This window comes from Agelaius tricolor, unplaced genomic scaffold (assembly GCF_023055355.1).
Source record: "Agelaius tricolor isolate 1412-34295 unplaced genomic scaffold, bAgeTri1.0.p SCAF_1, whole genome shotgun sequence".
Classification (NCBI taxonomy): Eukaryota; Metazoa; Chordata; class Aves; order Passeriformes; family Icteridae; genus Agelaius; species Agelaius tricolor.
Window position 1 is genome coordinate 105611513 of NW_027269261.1, and position 20000 is coordinate 105631512.

Below are 20000 nucleotides of genomic sequence, written 5' to 3' on the forward strand. Positions count from 1 at the left end.
ACCTTCATGATTCTATGATCATGTGGGAAAGAAAAGAGATGAATCAATCTCTCTGATATTTTAGTATATTGCAAATCAATTTATCCAGCCTTTTCAACAAGAAAAATTCCTACATTTAAATGAAGTTTTATCTACAATTCATTTCCTTGAATTACTAAAACCAACATGTTTTCAAACTTTCAAACAATTATGCAAAGTACTTTCTTTACTTCAGTACTGCCATGCAAGCATCAACAGTAAAATATATTAAACACCATGTGTACTCTGGGGAAAAAAACAAACAACCAAACACCACTAGAGCTAACTCATGATAAAAATAGTTTCCTTATTTATTATTCCACTGCATCAACAAAAAAAGAACCTCAAACCAAACTCAAGAGGTTTGGTTTCAAGAGAAGTTTCAAGAGAAGACAGTAAGAGTTGTTACATTCTCTTCCTTTCTCTTCCCTCTTTACAAGCACAGCAAACTTCTGCAGGCTACCAGGGGACATGGTCACCCAAGCAGCCTTCATTTGTCAAACTGGGGTACTTAGAGTCAAAAGATATGGTAAGACTGAAATACTATTTGATTAGATCAGGCATTTCTGCGAGCACCCTTCACTCCATGGCAGCACACCTCACCCTCCCTTTCAAAAGCGAGTCTGGTTCAAGCCACAAGCACTCTGAGCATTTGCTGAGTTACCACTGAATGAACACTTGTGCCTCTGCCAGGCTGCAGCAGGAGCAATCTTGTCTCTGCCCAAGTCTGACCAGCAAGTAAAGGCTCCTCTCCACGATGTGCCAACAGTTTATCTCAGGAGAGGTGAAGATAATTGTTTCATCTCTCAATTCTTGCTCCAATCAGGGTACAGCTGTACCCCCCTGAGAATTGCCTGGCCTGCACACGGTATTCAGCAATCATAGTCCACAATTTCATTATACTGGAAATTAGAGGAAAGAAAATACTCATCTACAGACTCTGAGCACACTTGCAGCCATCATGCTATCAGGGGATCTGAAAGGAGCTAATTCACAACTGTTTTCTGTGCTAATGACAGAATAAAAAGTAGCAAGCATAAAAAGAAGACAGTGTGCTGAAGTCCAGCCATAACATATTTTACCTGCACCACAATTCAAAACTTAGCTGGATGGAAAAAGCTCATTTAATAATATTATAAAAATATTATGGCACTTTCAAGAACAAAGCTCTCTAAGTTTTGTAAAAGAGAAAACAGGAAAAAGAACTTTTAGCCTATTGCAAACTCTTTCCACTTCCAGATGTTGACTGAATCTTTTCATATCTCTTCTGTGTATTTTCTTTGGCAAGTATGAGGACTAAAAAACTACTGGAAAACTGCTAAAAGCTTTAAAGTTCAAGAGCTGGAAATTCAAGGCTAGAGTATCTGGTGTAAAAACTGTGTGTGAGTGCAAAGATCCTTGAGAAGTAAGAGTGCAATAACTATGAAAATACTTAACCTTGCCCCAATGGAAGCAGACAGACTTACAGAATTCAGGCATACCTATACAGTAGATTCACAAGGAATGCAAGGAACTGAGAAAAAAAAACAATCCTGACCAACACTCTGTAAAGCACCTTTACACCCTTAATGATCAAGACAATTATTGAGGGTAAACATGCTTTTCTTACCTCATAAGGCAGTTTATCAAAATATCCATTAGTTGGCCATTCCCTGAGGGTAACAATGCTGAACTGTTTATTTAGGGCGTCCATTCCACAGGCAAACTTTTCTTCATCCTCATCTTCATCTATATCATTCATATCAATCATTGAAGTCTTAAGTGAAAGCACAGGCCTCTCTTTCACACCATGTAGTACTACTGCATCCAGCTCAGTGTAATAGTCCAGAAGAGAGCTGTTCACTTCCAGTCGGATCAAGTTTGTGGGAAAGTTGATCTGTTTGATGCAAGGTGTGAACTGCCGAGCCTGAGGACCATTCACCTTTGTAGGTGCCTCAGACCAAAGTACTTCCCATCTGGGAAAAAAAAAAAAAGACACACATACAGTACAGGAATTAAAATCAAAGTTACTAAAGCAATTGCTGAGCACAGTAAGAGGGTAATATCATCTGTCAGAAGTATTTAACAAGCAAGAAAAAGGCTGAAAAGATGATTTATGATACTTACATTTTCCCTAGATTTGATAAATATCCTATGGATAAATTTAATTCCTGTTAAACTCACACTAATTCATGACCTTGGCATATTTTCTCCACTGAATAACAAAACAAGCTGTAGACTCACAGCCACTTGTGTTAGTGCTATCTGTGACCAAGTTTATCTAGCAACTCACAGGTAAGGTAATGAAACAAATGGATTGCTGATGTCTTCACAATGATGGCATGTTAATGTAAGTACACAAGGAACACTCTTGCCATGTAACCCAAAGAGAGTCATCTGACCTCTTACTTCCTACAAAATAAAAGAAAAAGGCCCCACCACTCAGAGTCTTTAATATCAAGCCTGTCCAAACTACAGTATTACAAATTACTAAAAAAAAATAAATTTTACTGTGTTTATCTGCCTAGGCAAGCAAAATGTTCCTTTTAGAAGTAATTCACTGAAAAATTAGCAAAGAAAGTAGAAATTTCAAGTCATTTTTGAAAGGGTCCTTTGCAAAAGATGCCAGAATTTTTGAACTGTGAACTGAAAAGCCTTTCTCCTCTTTGGTCCAGTGACAGACAAAAGAAGTTCAAGGCATATACAGAACTACCATACATAGTATGGTACATACCTTACTTTCACACACAGACCACCTATCTCCTCCACCAAGTGACAGGGAAACCTGCTGCCAACTGAGTAGCCTGGAGGAACCAAGTCTTACATTCCTTGGATTTTCAGCACTCCCAAACCCCAACTTCAAGGATTTCTCTCAGACTTCTTGTCCTATTACATGAATCTCAGAAGCATTCTAGATAGAGTTCTTACTTCAGTACTGGCTCCCCAGTACCCCAGCATCTTGGCTTCCCCTACCAGACACCACTACTTTGAACTTACAACAGAAACAAATGCTTTAACTTTTTCCATCGTAACAGAAAGTGAAAAAAATGCAGGGATTTTCATTAAAACACTGCACACAGCATAAGTAAGGTTAAGAAGTTTGATATTTGGGAAAAAAAAGGAAAAAAGAGAAATCCACATTGGCCATAGCTTCCATTTCACAATGAACATTTTCAGGTATGCACAGATAAATTTTCCTATCCTACATCATGCTGCTCTCCAAGTACCTTATAATAGAATGGGAGACTTGCAGAACTCTTACGCCCAAAGGAAAAAAAAAAAACAAAACCGAAATGAACTAAAACCAAACATACAAGAGTAGTGAGCACATGGCACATCAAAGTACTAACACAGGAGAGTGGACAGCTCTACCCTAAAATTAACAGTTTTCATAAGACAGACATAGTATTAAGAAAAGATGTCATGAATTTACAGAATGAATGTCTACTCATGGCAAAGTAACAGCTGTAGTCCCACTGTCACATCCTCTCACATAGGTCAATTCTCTAAGCAAATACTCAGTGCTGGCAAGGCACATGACCTTCCTTGAGCACACCCAGATCACCATCTGACATTTTGCTTAGACACTTCCATCCACCCACTCAAAGTATCCTTAGGGAAACTCAAAGGCTATTTTTTCACTAATCTAACACATATTGGACCATCAACTTCTAGCAGAATGGGTCTGTTATTGACTTCTCCTTTTGGACCCTGGAGAGAGGATTATCTAGCAGCAGCAGAGCTCTTGAAAAAAATAATGTATCTGGAGATCTGGGCTCATCAAATTGCAGTGCAATAACCAGCTCCAGCAGGCAGTAGCTAGTTCTCAGTCTTTGTAGTAAACTAGAGAAAATGGAAGACAGCATGATTTCACAATCTTGTGAAGCTCACATTGCATACCAAATGCTGATGAACAACAAAACCAGTGACAATTTTCCACTGTCCTTGTCATCCTGTTTACTTCTCATCAACAGCCCACCAATCTAACTTCAAAGAAGTTAGCTTTTGGTTTGTCTGGAAAAACCTCAAGTTTATCAGGTTGATTTGATGATGTTCTCTGCCTTGGTGGCACCACAAACAAGAGCAGGCAATAGCAGCTGCTCTGAGTCAGGGCTGGCAAATCTTTCCCATGTGTAGGCATGGTAAACCCTTCCCATGCTCTTACCCCATTACTACAGGTGGAAGTGATCTCTTCCTCTGGGATCACCACTGTGACACTTAAAGAGGCTGCAGGTAATCAGAATGGGAGTGAAGAATTCACATCGGGATAAAAAAGTCTAAATTTCCAAGAGGCTTCAGGAAGAATTTCATTTTTCTGTTCTGGAATATTCTTTTCTTATGATAATCCACCTAAAAATCTTTCATAAGAAAGGCATTTTGACAGTCAGTCCTGGTCTGAGGATCAAAATCAGTTTCCCTACGAAGGTCACCTGCATCTGTTTCAAGCTTACAATGTTCAATAAGCTATTTAACCCAAAACAAAGAGAAACAGAATCCCAATAAATACCTTTAAAGAGTCAAAGGATTTCTGCCTGCCCCACACCCTGAGTTAATTAAGTAGCTCTCAAAAAATCAAGTAGAATCAAATGAATTCAGGTAGTACATTGTCCTCCAGTCTTGCAGATATACAGTAACAGCTGATCAAAGATGTCACACTGAGAATGCTTTGATTAGAAGGTCTCATCAGCAATGTGCTAGAAAGCCTCAGTGTTCCCAGCAAGGTGTGCCAGGCAAAGCCTGAATAAGAGTCAGCAACATCTGTATTTTCTCTAGTAATTGAAGAAAAGGACAACATTAAGTGAGTTCCTCCATTCAGCCATGGACTCAGTTTTCCCATTAAATTTCTCTCTGTCCCATGAAGACAGACAGGAACTCCATTTTCTCTGATACTAAAGACTCCATACACCTATGTGGTAAAGGAAAAAAATAAATCCATCCTTCTTCCTTTACCATGAAGAAAAATACAGTGTAGTGATTTCTAGACTGAGAATCATACTTGGAAGGTCTGTGTCAAATGACAGCAAATGTTAAATGATATTTAAAGCTTGCCTAATTTTTTGTTGACCTAATGTTGTTGGAAAGGTTTTTAATGGTTAAGATGATGCCTGAGCAGACCTGGTTACTTCTGAAGAAATATATGTAATAAGAGAGTCTTTGAAAAGGGGGCTTCTAGGAAAAGTAATCAGATTTCTCCCCAGCAGTACAAGATTAAACTTTGCTTGCAATTGCTGAGGTTTCTTGTATTGTCAAATCGACATAGGTGTAGAAAGTAAAAAAAGCACTACAAGCAATCCAATAAATGCCTTGCCTCAAGAAACTAATAGCTGAGTTAAAAGCAAATAGAAGGGAGAGTTCCAGATAGACCAACAAGGAGAACATAAGGAATCTCAGAGAATATAACCACACCTTTGATGAAAATGCAACTTGTGCAACAATGATAATCACATGCTGCTCTTAGCCAAGCAACTGCACAGCAGAAATCTGTAGATTACCTAGGAAAAAACATCTCCTGCCTGCAAACATGCCAGGGATGCTTCAGCACACTAGTTCAAACCAACCTGGAAAGTGTACCCCTGACCTCAGCTGTGAGCTCATAAACACAAAGGGCAGGGGAGACTGGCAAGATCATGAGCACAATTTAAGAATCATTCAGATTAAGCTGATAAGCAGAGTTCAAAGCAGTCTAATTATCACAAGAAAATATGAAGAAAATTTTCATTTCTACCAAGAGTTTAATTCTGAAATACCAGAGACAGCAGACAGGACTCCAAGAATGGTGAGGACATTTAAAACAGCAAAAGATACTTCAAGTAACTGCGCTGTTTACATGAGCTTTTTAGGAGCTTCTCAAAAATGACTGTATTCCATAAACTCAGAATTCATTTTTCTATGACAGGCATTGAAATAAGAAAAAGCTGTTTGCCTGAAGATGTCAAAACAAGTTTTAAGTAAGGATGCAAATGTCTAGAACTTGTGTGTTACACATAGGTGAGATACAGGCCTGAAGGTTCCTTCTCACACTCGAATGTGTTGATGGTATCAGCAGTGTTTTGGGTGTTTTCATCTGAGATTCTCAGGGAATAAAAGGTAGAGTGAAAGAACCATCTGAATGCCACTCTCTACAAGTAAGAACTCATGATGTTTTACATTCAGTACACTGCCTTTCTGGTTTCACTCCCTTTTTTAAAGGGGGTAGGGGGGGCAGAGAGAGAGGTTCCATAAAACATTTTGATCCCTGTCCAGGCTGCTTAAATACAATAAATTTCTCATTGGAAGGAGAGGGAGCCTTTTATTTTGTCCATCTTCATTAGCTTGCTGCTCTGGGTTGTAGCAGCTTCTGTCTCTACAGGCTTTAAGACTTTCAGAAACAGAAAGAAACTTTGCATACAGCAAATTCAGTTAAGCTTGGAAATACTGAGCCATGCTCAATTTTCTAGTAAAATCCTAAACAACATGAAATTAAGCAAATTAAATAGAAATAAAAAACAGGAATACACAAGGCAGAATGGAAGTGGTCCCAGACAAATGATCATGGTATCTCACCCATGAGAAAAAAACTAATAGGTGTCACACTTTATCTGTAGCAAACAAGAAAAAAATAATCACAAGATAATCTCTAATTATTGAAGAAGCAATCATTGCATTGCAGGAAGTACATATGCTATGAAATTTTACCCCAAGTACAGCCACAGATTCCAGACTTGTTAGGAATCTCTGATTTTGAGCCTTCAGAAAAGCACATGAATGTACAGTATCAGTATAAACCATATATGACATAAAAGCAACAGTCAAATAAAATTTTAGAAGACCACAACAGGAGAATAGGGACCACTTTTTTGTTTCATATTACAAGCTTAAAAACCTAAGTTATTTTTATAACAGGAAAAAGTTGGAGAAGTTCTGAAACAATTATTTTTGACTTTCCCATTTAAACAAAGACTAACAACAACTAACTATTAAAAATGTATCAAAAGGGCTAACACTGAAGAAGCCACAAGGGAATCATCAACAGTAAGCCTTCTGGGTAAAAAAGGAGGAAAATAAACAGGAAAAAAAAAACATTTTTCTCATCACAGAGGCTAGCTAAAATTTGCCCATCAATCTAATACACTATGAAAAACAAAGAAAACACTCTTGGTTGGGTTCAGCTTATGCTGCATTTTCCCCACCACATGTGTGCAGAGCTCTGTTTCTTCCACTGGTTGAAGCTTGGTGACAATTCAGCATTGTCACCAAACCCTACAAACACAGAATGTGCACTACTGTACAAAGTCCCAGGGCCACACTAGTAAAATAATCATAACACAACACAATCAAAAATAGAGATTGGTTTCTTCACCACATAAAAACTGAGACTTTATGTTACAACATGTCCCTAATCTCAGACTAATATTTTTTTCTTGGGTTTTCTGCCCTTGGTTAATTCACATAACAAATCTATGCATGGAATGTTAGTATAGCTTAAGGAATTACCTACACTTCTCACTAGTCAAGATATGAGAGTCACAAATGAAAAGCACAAAAGGTTTCCATGTGTTAGAACAGCAGTTCCTCTGACATTGATGATTTTTAAAAATTGTTTTATGTAGAGAAAAGTGATGTAATGCCTTTTGTGTTTGAAGCAGTGAAAGATATGAGAGGACAGAGAATCCTCCAGTTGCTGGATGCCAGTTAAACCATAATGAAAAAAACATCAAACTGTCATGTTCTAAGCATGAGGATTACTTAGAAACAATTACAAACCCTCTGAGAAGTAAATGCTTATTCCCATTCCATGAAGATCTGACCCCCACCTCTAAAGACACTGAAAAAGCTCACCTGAGACAGCATCATATAAAGCTGCAATAGCAGTGCTCAGTGCACCAGCACCAAAGGAACACGACCAAAGAGCATCTTCTGAACACCTGCATGAGCTGTTCTTTCATGCAACTGAAGCATAAAGTGAGTAATACATTGACCAAGTATGTGGGTGCTAGCAATTTTTTAATAAAAATATGTAAAATTCTCTTGAGCAAGAACTGTGATACACTAGGTCCTCATAAAGAGACTTGTAGCCTAGAAGCTTTTGTACTCAACAAAGTTTCGACTTCACTGACAGTTTGGCCTTCTTTGTATATCAAGAAGGAGCTGGTGAAAGAGAACTTTCCTAATGACCTGCCCTTTCTACACTGGTGTTCAGAAACATGCACAGTGTCAGCTGATAAAACCAAGCAGCACTGAAAAGTTTCATTGGTAATAACTCAAGTATCAAAAAACAAAGTATCAAAATAGTCAGAAGAGGAAAACAAAGTTCTAAGTGCCTTTTGAGGAAGTAGGTCATGGCCTTTTTTAACAGAAGAAAATAGTATGGCAGTGCTTCAAGACTAAAACATCAGTTAAACAAGGAATCACCTGAGATTACAGCAGCATTCCATCTTCAAAAACAAGAATTCTTAGTTGATATCTCAGAGAATTTTTGGAAGTAAAAACAAGAGATCAAGAACAGAAGCAGAAAAGAGACTGCACTCTTGCAACTCTTCAGATTCCTCTCACAAAGGTGAGCAAATGAACAGAGAAAAAATATTGTGTCCCTCATGTGGAGAAAGGGTTCCTTCATCTTCCCTTCATGACACCATACATAAGACATGGCCTTCTTAAGAAAAAAAGAGACAAACCAAATGTTCAGCTCCAAACACACAAGTCCTGCAGAGCAAAGGTAAGCAAACAGAAAAAAAGCATCCCTCTAACACTTCTCTAGCATCAAGACTAACAATTATTGAAGAGGCAGCACAGACTACTCCTTCCAAGGATGCCTGAGACAACCTTTTTCCAACCAGAAATGTTAACCTATGCAGGCAGGACAGGGGGCATTCTTGCCTACAAATTAAAAAGCAAGATTGTACAGAAACTTCATCTTTTGTTATGAAGGACATCTGAGCTCTCACTCTGACCACACCTCAAGAGAAGTCATAAAGCACATAACCTAAGTTTTATATTGGTATTTTCACTTTCGTCTCCCTTTAGCTCTCTGTACAATTTTCTCTTTTTTTTGTGTACCTAATTAAACAGGTCCTTCAGTTAACTATTTTTGAGCTTTCCTCCCATCTGTGTTTCACCATAAAGAAATAAGATCTACATCACAAAATAAAAAAGTAAAATGGAAGTTCACAGAGTAATTGCCCAGAAGTCATTTCACATTAGGCTCTGAATTTGAAAGTCTAAAGCTGCCTTCACCACATACCAGTCTGGAAATAAGTTCTGTATTACAGTGCCAAAAGCACTCATACTTCTAAAGTTAGGTGGCCTGTTATTATTACTTTGACCTATCACTGTTCTTTGAATTCAGATGTTTACTTTAGAGCTATACAACATATCATATTCTCATTAGACTGTAAAACAAGCAACTGCACTTAACCAGAGCAGATGACAGAAGCATACAAAATATATTAACTGGGAATTTTGAATATAAACCATGACACCTGATTTTCCAAAGTTTTTGAATGAACATCAATGGCCCGGTATTAGAAAGCAAGGGATAATAAGTTAGACCTAAAAACATACTTTTTAGTGGCATCTGTAAAAGGTAAGTCAGTAAAAAAATCACCCAGCATCCACACTAGCACTGCTTATACCACCAAAGTGTGTATTTCATAGCAATATAGTATTTGCTGGCATACTAATCTTTACAGGACACATTTTGTTTAGTATTTCTTCTATCAGCTCTCCCTTCCTTTCTATCTTTGGTATGATTTAATCTCTTTTTGATATGGAATATTTCAATTGCATATCCTGACAGCTTTTCCCAATGCTTTTCCCCACTAGATGGTTTGACCTGTTCACTTTCTCCTTCCATTCCTATTTCCTCACCTCCTCACTAAGAGCTTCTCACCTCACACACAGTGTTTTTCTTTACTATCTTACCATTCCCCAGATTACCACACTCCTGATCCTGCAACTGGAATTTCATTAGGACTTCCCAATGTAAGGAAAACCAACAGGACCATATCTGCTTCTTTTAGATGAAGTGAGTGTAAAAACAAGTTCAGCTCACCACCCTTTGACCATACCAAAAATAAAGATCAGACAAACGGTATCACCTTTTGTCTGACTATTCTGTGCTTCTGGTTTCAGCTTCATTTCCATATGAATAGTTACAGCACCTAATTGTACTATACATTCAACTTAAAGCATGCAGAGAAGAAAGAGCCCATGGCTACTTGAAGCAGGATGATACAGCAGCCATGAATCCTCAACCTCTTTTACACAATTTTCTATTCCTACTGAAGGAAGACTCAGACCTACCACTTCAGAAGTAGGGTTTTATACAGATATAGTAATCATTGCCCATAAAAATTCCAACATCAAAACTATCATTACACAAATTAAAGTTGATATTAGGAGTTGCATTAATTCCTAAAAAATGTCTACATCTCTGAAGTTGCTATCAAAATGAGACACCACAGTTTTAAAAACATGAAGAAATAAAGAAAATTTTAGTCAGTCAGAATCAAAACTGATAAATATTAGGAAGCAAAGTTCACTAAACAGCCCTATTTGTAGCATTTAACATCTCACAGGAAAGCATAAAGAAGAAAAAAATTACCTTACTTCAGCTGGTGGATTTTGTGAGTAAGGATTTGCAGAGCATGCCAAAATCCTGACTACAGCTCCAGGATGATAGGTTTCCAGAATGTGCACTGCAGTGGGATAAACTGGTTCTTCAAAAGCAAGTTCCACATAGTCCTGGCTACAGAAGGTGGATGGGGTCCTCTTGAAAGGCAGCCGAGCGCTCGGGCAGCGATCCCACCAGGTCCCGTAAGTTCGAAAGACAGCGGTCTGGGTGAAGTCACCAGAACTAGGGTACACGTTGGGAATCCCTGCTAAATTCCACATGGTATAGGACATGCTGTTCTCACTGCCATAGTGAGAGCTGAAATCCAACACTTCTTTGGCATACTGAACTATTTCAACATTGATAGGTAAGGCGCGGGTGTTCGATTCAATAGCCCTCCGACTGTTCATCTCTCCTCTCGTCGCTGTCCTAGCCCGGCGCCGAAGGCACATGTAGTAAAACATGCTCAGAACTGTTAACATGGGAAACACTGGTGGCATCTAGATAGGTCTTAGGAAGGTGCAAAAAGTCAGGAGTCCTTTGTAAGTTGCATTAACTGCCTGTGGTGTTTTGGAAAAGAGCTGAGCTGATAAAACAGAATGAATAAACACAGTGAGCAGATACAGGATTCTTAGAAAGCAAATTGTGCTGTTTTGAATATTGTCTTAAACAAAGTACTGCTACTGAAATATTAATAAATTATTGTATTCTATTGTAAGACAATTGTTTAGTTGGAAGCTACGAAGCGTTGCTTCTCATTTACTTTTTACCTTACTTGACATTTATTTTTTGTTTAAAAAAAAGAGAAGACTATGAACAAACATCAGCCAAAACCAGCCCTCAAGCAACAAAAGAACTAATGGTCAAAATAAGCATTATCTTTAGGGATTTATCAGAAGAAAAGAAAATTGCAGTGACTCAGGGAAATTAATTCAAGTATGAAATTAAATTTGGCCCATGCTGTAAACAACTGTGAAAGCATATCTGAAGATACACCTTCCCATTGTGAAGACACCATTCTTAAAACCATTGTGAATGGTTTTACTTTCTTAAAAGAAGAGTAAATGATCTTAAGAGTGAAAAGAAGGAGCTTTTGGGCTGGTAATCTAAACTTCACCCACTGCTTCCTCTATCAGAGCACTAATCTGAAACAGAGCCACAAAAATACTGCCTTTACCGTTTGAAGCTGTCCATGACAGCACACACCAACAACAGAAGGGTCATCAGCCTCCTGAAGGATGCTCAGAATTCACTAACAACATCATCTTCCTTTAAACCATGCAACAAATGAGGTCTTCAAAAGAGTCCTGGCATCAGAAGCAGAAGTCCCCATAGAAAGCATTTTAATTCTGACAAGAGAAAATATTTTCATTAAGGTAGCAATTCAGTTAAACACAAAATGTACTAGATCTGCATACTTTAAAAACCCGACACAAAATATATACAATTAATTAAGAATATCAATGTCTTTTACACGGACGACACCAACACAGGTAAAACAATCTAATAAGCAGGTTTAGCAATTAGAAAAAGCTAAAGTAAAGGTAAGCTACTTTAACTACTTTACTAAAGTTTTCTGTTTACAGCAGTGAAGAAGCATTTATAGCTGAATGTTCTCTGCAGGACACAGGGCTGTATCATATTCCCTACTAATAAAGATCCTCTTACATATGCCTGTCCCATATTGAGCAGCTGCTCCATACCTGCGTGATGTAAACTGTGAGTTTTACCAACACACAACGAAATGTGCAGTGTATTCTCTGATTTCTGCTGGCACTACATGACACACTAGGGTTATGAATTCACAAACTGTTTCTCACAAACTGGCCTTCTCATTAACTTGTCCACCAGCTTTACCAAGAGAGAATAAGGAGTATTGCCTGTAACCCATTAGAGGCCAAACAGGGATGACTAAGCATGACTCCAAATAGAATAAATGTTTCTTCAACAGCCCCTGCGGGAATTGCCGCTTAGTTTACCTCAGGATACACACTGTGGTAATCTCTGAACCAACAGATGTGAACCCTTCTATTGCAGAAGACACCTCAAGTAACAACAAACACGATGCTTCACACTGCCAGGCAGACAAACCACGTATTTAATGTTTGCAGTGGGTACAAGTGAGACCCTACTATAGCGTTTCTGGGAGCATAAGTTTTAAAGTAGGGTAAATTACTAAACAAATGGAAACTTTTTAAAGTCTCTACACAGACCTACAGTATGTTTTTTAGGTCAGTTGCTTGCTCCCATACTCACAAACACACAGAAATGTACAAACAGCTCGTTTTAGCATAACTGTTTCCAGCAAGAAGGCACTTGTGATAACAGATAAGGAGAGGCTGCACTATTTGCCCATTTTACTCCGCACAGAAAGTTTACTAAAGAAGTGCTCAATTCTCACTTTCTTGCTTTCTACTATTATTGGCCTTTTGTTTAGTTTCACATGTTGATGTAGCTGTCCAGGACATAAATGACTCCTGATACTTAGTGCAGAAGGGAATGCATAAAACAATATGCCAGATTTACTTCAGGCTCCCCTGAAACACGAATGTCACATTTCCCACAAACAACCTAAGCCACCTTTCAGAAAAGACACTGGGAAAAAAAAATAGCACAACCCTGAATCTTTCCTCCTTAAAAGAAAAAAAAAAAAAAAAAAGAAACAACTCCAAACCAAAAATAGTTATTATTTTATTTTTTCAAAGCAGAGATGCTTTGATGTAAGATGTAAGTAAAGATTACAAATACATTCTCCTCCTGGATTTTCCCCCTCTTAAAAAGAAAGATCTATTTAAAGAATATGCCAACAGACATTAAACTTCAACAGATGTTCTGCTATCAAGCCCTGAAATCATGGCTAGATCAGCATATACACCACCTTCAAACTCAAAATTTTCATGATTAAGAAAAATACGGCATTACAGATCTCAATTTTAAGAATCATTCAGTTGTGGTACTTGAAGATCAGTGAGAATCACTTATCCCACATATGCAACCTACACAACCTGATATCTGCACTGCAAACTCCAGGCTTCCTCTGGCCACAGCCTGCAGTTCTTGTGGCACTGTAAAACCCAGCTGTGCTCCTTGTCTAAGCTTGTCCAAGAGCAGCAAAACCATCCAACAGTTCAGGGCTGTACATCAGCTAGCTGGCCAGTTTAAGCCAGGTCTAAGAGAGGAAATAACCTGAAATCATGCTGCAGATTTTCCATTAGCAGTAATGTTCATTTGGGTCATTCTCCCTCTAGCAACTTAATAATTTCATAAAACCTGTAAAAATTTGAAATCCTTGACACTGACACAACTTCATCAATTTTGGCTGGCATTGGTCAACAGGTCAAAAGTATATAAGTAGGAAGAGAAAGCTTTCATGTAAACTTACTAGTCTAAACAACAGAAGTGGAGGCAAATGAAAGAGTTAAAAACAATATAAGATATAGTAGCTTATAACAAGAAAGAAAAAACCACTGTAAAAGAAGGATTAAATAACCATTAGGACTACAATACAAATAGGAATTCTTCTTCTGGCACTTTAAAAGAAGCATTAGGAATTGTGCAGCCTTAAAAAGACAAATGAAAAATTGCTTCAGAGGTTAAAGGATAATAAGCTAGTGAAAGAATTACATTAAATACAGATCAGTAGGGCCAAATGATACAAAGAGATTTTTTCAGGAACAACTAGAAGTCAAGCTGATTTCTAATTAACAGGATTTAACTTTGCAAAAAAATATAAAAATGCAGACTCAGGTCTATGCAAAGCATCAAGATAAACAGCTCTGGAGCTCATGTACATGAAAAGTTTATGTCAAAAGCTCCCCCTTCCCTCAAATTGCTTGATTATTTTAAAGAGATCCACTTAGGCCCATGTAACTATGCCTTTTGATCTCTGTCTGGGTCTTTGGCCTGTTGTATATTATTAATTTTTTTTTTGGTACAGGCATAATTATGCTAAACTAAAGTCTAATAAAGGTTTCTTGTGTGTCTTTTTATCCTCCCCCCAAGCAGCAGCCTTCTACATCTTTAGTTTCTTTTATATGTATTTTTTTTTCCTGGCAATACCATTAAATAGACTGAAATAGTGCTATGGAACACCAGAACCAGTTTCCAGTCTGATCTCCCCAAACCATCTTGGTGAGTCCTGGCTTGAAGGGGGAGCAAGACTGCACAGGCCACAAGTCAGACGAGCTCAAAAGACTACCAAAATGTAATCTCTGCTTTTACAGACAGGACTCCAGAAAACCACTTTGGACTAGACTTGGAATAAAATTTTTTTAAGAGATATTTTCTTTCAAAATACATTCAAGTCCATCACATCATTTACAATTTCTCCTACCCAGACTATTATTTAATTTATAACTATTTCAATTATATGGGCAAGCTACCTTTTTCTAACTCTTCTTTTCTTCCTGCTATACATACAGAAAGGCTTCTAAGACTGTAAGTCACTATTTCCTTCTTCCAAGCACAGAAAACCTTGGCAAAGTAAAACATCTTACAGCTTCTGTACAGATCTCATGGGAAAAGGCACTAATTAAGCTAAAGCATTCAAAAGCACTAGATCTCTTCACTCTATTTTGCCTTTTTACAGGCAGTTTTTGTATACAAATCTATTTTCAAGCTTTGAAGCAACCCATCCAATTAATGACTCCTGTACTTGAAAACACAGCATGAAGCTGAGTCAGGGCAGGTTTAGGTGGGTATGAGGAGAATGTTTTTCACTCAGAGATGTTTTTCACTCCTGGGCACTGGAGCAGGCTCTCCAGAGAAGTGGTAACAGCACCAGTCCTGTGTGAGTTCAAGAAGGATTTGGACAATGCTCTCAGGCACACGGTGTGACTGCTGGAGTGTCCTGTGCAGGGTCAGGAGGTGCACTCAATGATCCTGAGGGGTCCCTTCCAACTCAGGATATTCTATGATTCTACCTGTTCATTTTGGTTAGTTTGGCAAACACAACTCCTCAACAGCCACAATTTTACCCCATACAAGCAGAAAGTAGAGCTATTCACCAACCAGACTGCTGAGAAAAGGTGGGAAGTACACAGAAAAATACTTGAGATTTCAAAGGGCTGTGAAATGAAGGATGTCTGTGAAAACATAACAAGTAACAGATACTAGATTTAGGGAAAAAAAATATGGCACATTTTATCCCTGAGCCATCCCTGGAAAAGCACATGATAGGAAAGAGTTTGTACTATTTCAAGAGAAGCAAATGTTGTAGATGCTAGTCATGCATACACCAGGTTTGATTTTTAAAGCCAGTGAAGTAATAATTCCTGTTTACACCAGCTTTGCTAATCTCACATTTGGGAGCAGTGAGCAGTTCTTCTTCATTTGACTATAAAAGAAACAGCAACATTGACAAATTACAAAGAATGCATAAATGACAAAAACAAGGGCTCATATGATCTCTGAAGAAAGATTAATGCAATTTAATACGTGTGTCTTAGATAAAAGACAGTAAATGGGAAATCTCTTAATTATCTTTGAACACTAATGCACAGAGGGAATACTGGATCCTTACATTACAGTCTAAAACAGAGTACTTATACCACAGGTTAGCATCTCTTGCTGTTAATTACCAAGATTATACCAACATCTACACTCAACTTGCTGAAACTAGAAGCTATTATTAATTAAAAATTAATAAGCTATTACAGTATACTTTAAACTCAGGCCCCATTTGCTGTGTTTCTTTCCATAATATATTCTGGCACTAAAATAAGCCACTTCACACACACTTCTAACTAATAATTCCACTGTTTGAAAAAGATTGTAATATATGGCAATTTTATCTATCTAAAATCTTACATTGCCTTCATGAGCACGAAAACAGGCAAAATCCAAGAATTTCTGGTTACTTCACTGACTGCATTCCTGCTAGGACCAGACTCATGATGTGGTTCAGCACAGAGATGCAATGGAGACAAAAGTTCCTTTGGCACCTATTACACATCCAAAGTGGCCACCCTGTCTTATGGAGGCAGCTTTCTCAGATAACAGAAATTGTTTCTCAACGTGAGTAAATCATCAGGTAGCCCTTCCTATTAACAGCCTAAAGTTACCAGCATTATGCCACTTCATTCTGACCAACAACCCTTCCAGCTGTGGTGAAACTCTCCCCTCCGTGTAAATAAAAAAATTTAAATTCCCCATACTACTTTTAAAAAGAAATTTGTGTGCATTTGTCTTTTCACTTTTCTCCTGAGATATCATACTGCCTCTCCATGCAGTATGATACTTATACTCTTATACTCTGTACAACATTCACTTGTTGGTCAGTGGCTTCCTCACTGCACGGATCACAGCTTTTAGGCCAGTTGGTACCATAGCTTTTAGGTAGTTGGTACCTCCCACTGTCACAGAATTAATGAATCAATTGGGTTAGAAAAGGCCTCCGAGATCATCAAGTTCAACCTAGACCTAAAAGCACCATGTCACCCAGACCATTGCACTAAGTGCCATGTTTCCTTAAGAACCTGCAAGGACAGTGACTCCATCACCTCCCTGGGCAGCCCATTCCAGTGTCTAGCCACCCCTTTGGTGGACAAATTCTTCCTCATATCCAACTTAATTCTCCCCTGGCACAGCTTAAACTGTGTTCTCTCGTCCTAATCATGTCCGTTCACATCCAATTGATGTCCATTTGTCAGCCTGCACTGGTAGCAAATAACAATCCACAAGAAGTGAAGCACCCCAAAGTACACACCTAAAAAATAAAATAAAATAGTATCGCTAGTTCAGCTCCTATCCTGCTTTCTGTCGCGTTGTGATCGGGGTGAAGCCGTGTAAGTGTGGAACACTGCAGGGACCGAGCAGCGGCGGAGGACCCGCAGGGGAGAGGAGCAGAACCTGTGCCCAGCCCTGCCCGCTTTGTCTGGTCCCAGCACTGTTCCTCCCGGACTCCCTGCTCCATCCCATCCCTACCCCTTCCCACTCCTCGGGCGCTCCCTTCCCCGGGGGGGACAGCTCCCGCCGAGGCCTAGGGACAGCGGACGGGACTGCCCGGTGCCGCCGATGCCTTCCGCGTCCCCTCCCCGACAGCAGCACCGGCCCGGCCCGGCCCGGCCCGGCCCCGCCAGCCAGCCCTGGACGGGCGGACGGGGAGCGGACACCCGCGGCCGCCCGCCCCCGCCGCGCAGGGCCGGCCCCGCACCGGGGCTGCTGCAGGGCCCGGCGCTGCGGCCCCCCCGCGCCCGCCCGGCAGCGCCGCCGCCGCCACCCTACCCCGTCCGGAGGGCGGAGCTGCCCGGGCCGCCGGAGCCGCCGCCGCGCCGAGCGCCGCCGGAAGCAGCGCGCACGGAGGGCGGCGGGGGCGGGAACCGGGGGAAGCGGCGCGGCGGGGGCGGGGCCGGCGGCTGCGCCTGCCCGAGCCCCGGCGTGGGGCGGGCCCGGCGAGCGGCGGCTCGGAGGGTTTGCTGTGGGATGGGAGAATGCTGGAATGACAAGGGGTTGGGAGGGCCCTCAAAGATCATCTGGCCCCAGCCCCACTGCCGTGCGTAGGGACCCCCAGACCAGAGGGTTCCAACTAGACCCCCAACTAGACCAGGTTGCTCAAAGCTCCATCCAACCTGGCCTTGAACAGTGCCAGGGATGGGGCATCCGCGGCTTCTCTGGGCAACCTATTCCAGTGTCTCACCGTCCTCACAGTTAAGAATTTCTTCCCGATGTCTAACATAAATTTCCCTTCTTTCAGTTTGTACCCATTACTCCTTGTCCTATTACAACAAGGACAGATGCCGAGTCTCAGCAGCTTCCCTGTCAGCCCCTTCAGATACTGGAAGGTTGCCATGAGGTCTTCACAAAACCATCTCTTTTCCAGACTGAACAGCCCCAACTTGCTCAGCATTCATAGGGGAGATGCTCTAGTCTGGACTTGCTTCAAAACTTTCATGTCATCCTTACGCTGGGCACACCATAATTGTACACAGTACTACAGGTGGGATCTCACCAGAACAGGGGGGGAAAACACCTCCCTGACCCTGCTGGCCACACTGCTTTTGATGCAGCCCAGGATTCCATTGGTTTTCTGGACTATGAGTGCACACTGCTGGCTCGTGTTGAGTTTTTCATCAGCCATCACACCTTTCTCCACAGTGCGGCTCTCAGTCCAACATGTAGGTGTGTCTGGGATTGCCACAATCCAGGTGCAGGACTTCGCACTTTGCTTTGTTGAACCTCATGAGATTCACACCAGCCCACCTCTCAAGTGTGTCAGGTCCCTCTGGAGGGCATCCCTTCCCTCCAGGATGTTGAATTATTGGATGTTGTGCTTTGTGACTCAGGCCCACTCTGCTGTGTGCCTTGTTACCTCTGCAGACATGAAGGCCATGGTGAGGTAGGTGCTGTGAGCCCACTCGCTCAGGATGAGCCCTGGCTTGATTTCTCACAGAAAACCAGGCAGTGTGTCTTGCCCTAGCCCCAGGCCAGCTGGGTTATGCTTTCAATGTCATGTTTGAATTCCTAGCATGTCATAAGGGCAGCCCTGTTTTTAATTGATCTTGACGAGTACCTACTCCAGGACACTGTGGTGCCTCTTGGTGTATTGCAAAGGAAGTATCACATAATTTAATTTGGTGCACAAGTGCTTTCTCTCCCAACCACCTCTTCCAGTCAGACCTTCTGCAATAATCACTAAAATTGCTGTTACTCCATCTGGTCTCCTCAGGTTTCCAGCAAGGCTCCACGCTAGATGGTACCTGGGATTGTTCAGATGCAGTAGAAAATAGAGTTGCTGACTTTTACTAGGTGGTCAAATATAATTCTAAAAGTCCAGAAAATATGCAAATAGTTGCTATGTAAGGTGCTTTTTGTATAATGCTTTAATATAAATTCTATGCATTTATAATAAATTTCAAATATAGAAATCTATAAGTTTAGTATAGAATGCATTTTAGTTGCTAACTGCAGTGGCAGACAAGCCACCACACAACCCTGATTTCCACAAGGGACATGCCAGGATGACCAGCTTCTAGGTGATTCATACACCTGCATGCACCTGTGCACACATACAGAAATGCACACGTACACACATGTTTTATGTGCCTCAGACACCACTGAACTATTTAAAAATAATTCAAGCCCCAAATTTTAAGGCTCTGCTTCCATGGAAGAGGAAGCTTGACTCTTCAGGTTTCAGTGACAGCAATGTAGAGTGCCTTTTGGCATCATTTATGCCTCACCTCAATCCTACAATCAGATGCAAGCTACAAGAGTATTTATAAAGGTACTTTCAATAACCACCTTCCCAGGGAGTGTCCAACTCAAAGTTTGAATGTTTAATACAAAATAAAACTGGAAACAAGAATATGAATGTTTGGTGAGTCAGAAAATAGGTTAGGCATGAAAAGAAATTTTTGTAGTTTATTTTATTTATGTTATTGCTTTCATTTTAGGTTTTGTACCTCTCATGCTA

At 40.2% G+C, this 20000-nt stretch overlaps 1 protein-coding gene across 2 annotated transcripts in view; it reads right to left on the bottom strand.

Annotated features, from left to right (window-relative positions):
* The window catches only part of FBXL4 (F-box and leucine rich repeat protein 4), a 58551-nt gene extending 40611 nt beyond the window's left edge, over positions 1 to 17940 (bottom strand). The window contains exons 1-4 of one of the 2 annotated variants that reach the window (XM_071446268.1): positions 17813 to 17940; positions 11766 to 11937; positions 10580 to 11174; positions 1628 to 1973 (exon numbers count right to left, since the gene is read on the bottom strand). In XM_071446268.1, the coding sequence (XP_071302369.1) occupies positions 1628 to 1973; positions 10580 to 11088 (855 nt within the window). In that variant the 5' untranslated portion in view covers positions 11089 to 11174; positions 11766 to 11937; positions 17813 to 17940. Of the gene's footprint in view, positions 1 to 1627; positions 1974 to 10579; positions 11175 to 11765; positions 11938 to 17294; positions 17613 to 17812 lie in introns of those variants that run through there. The other variant, XM_071446276.1, reaches the window with a different exon arrangement.
* Between the last annotated feature and the right edge of the window lie 2060 nt (positions 17941 to 20000).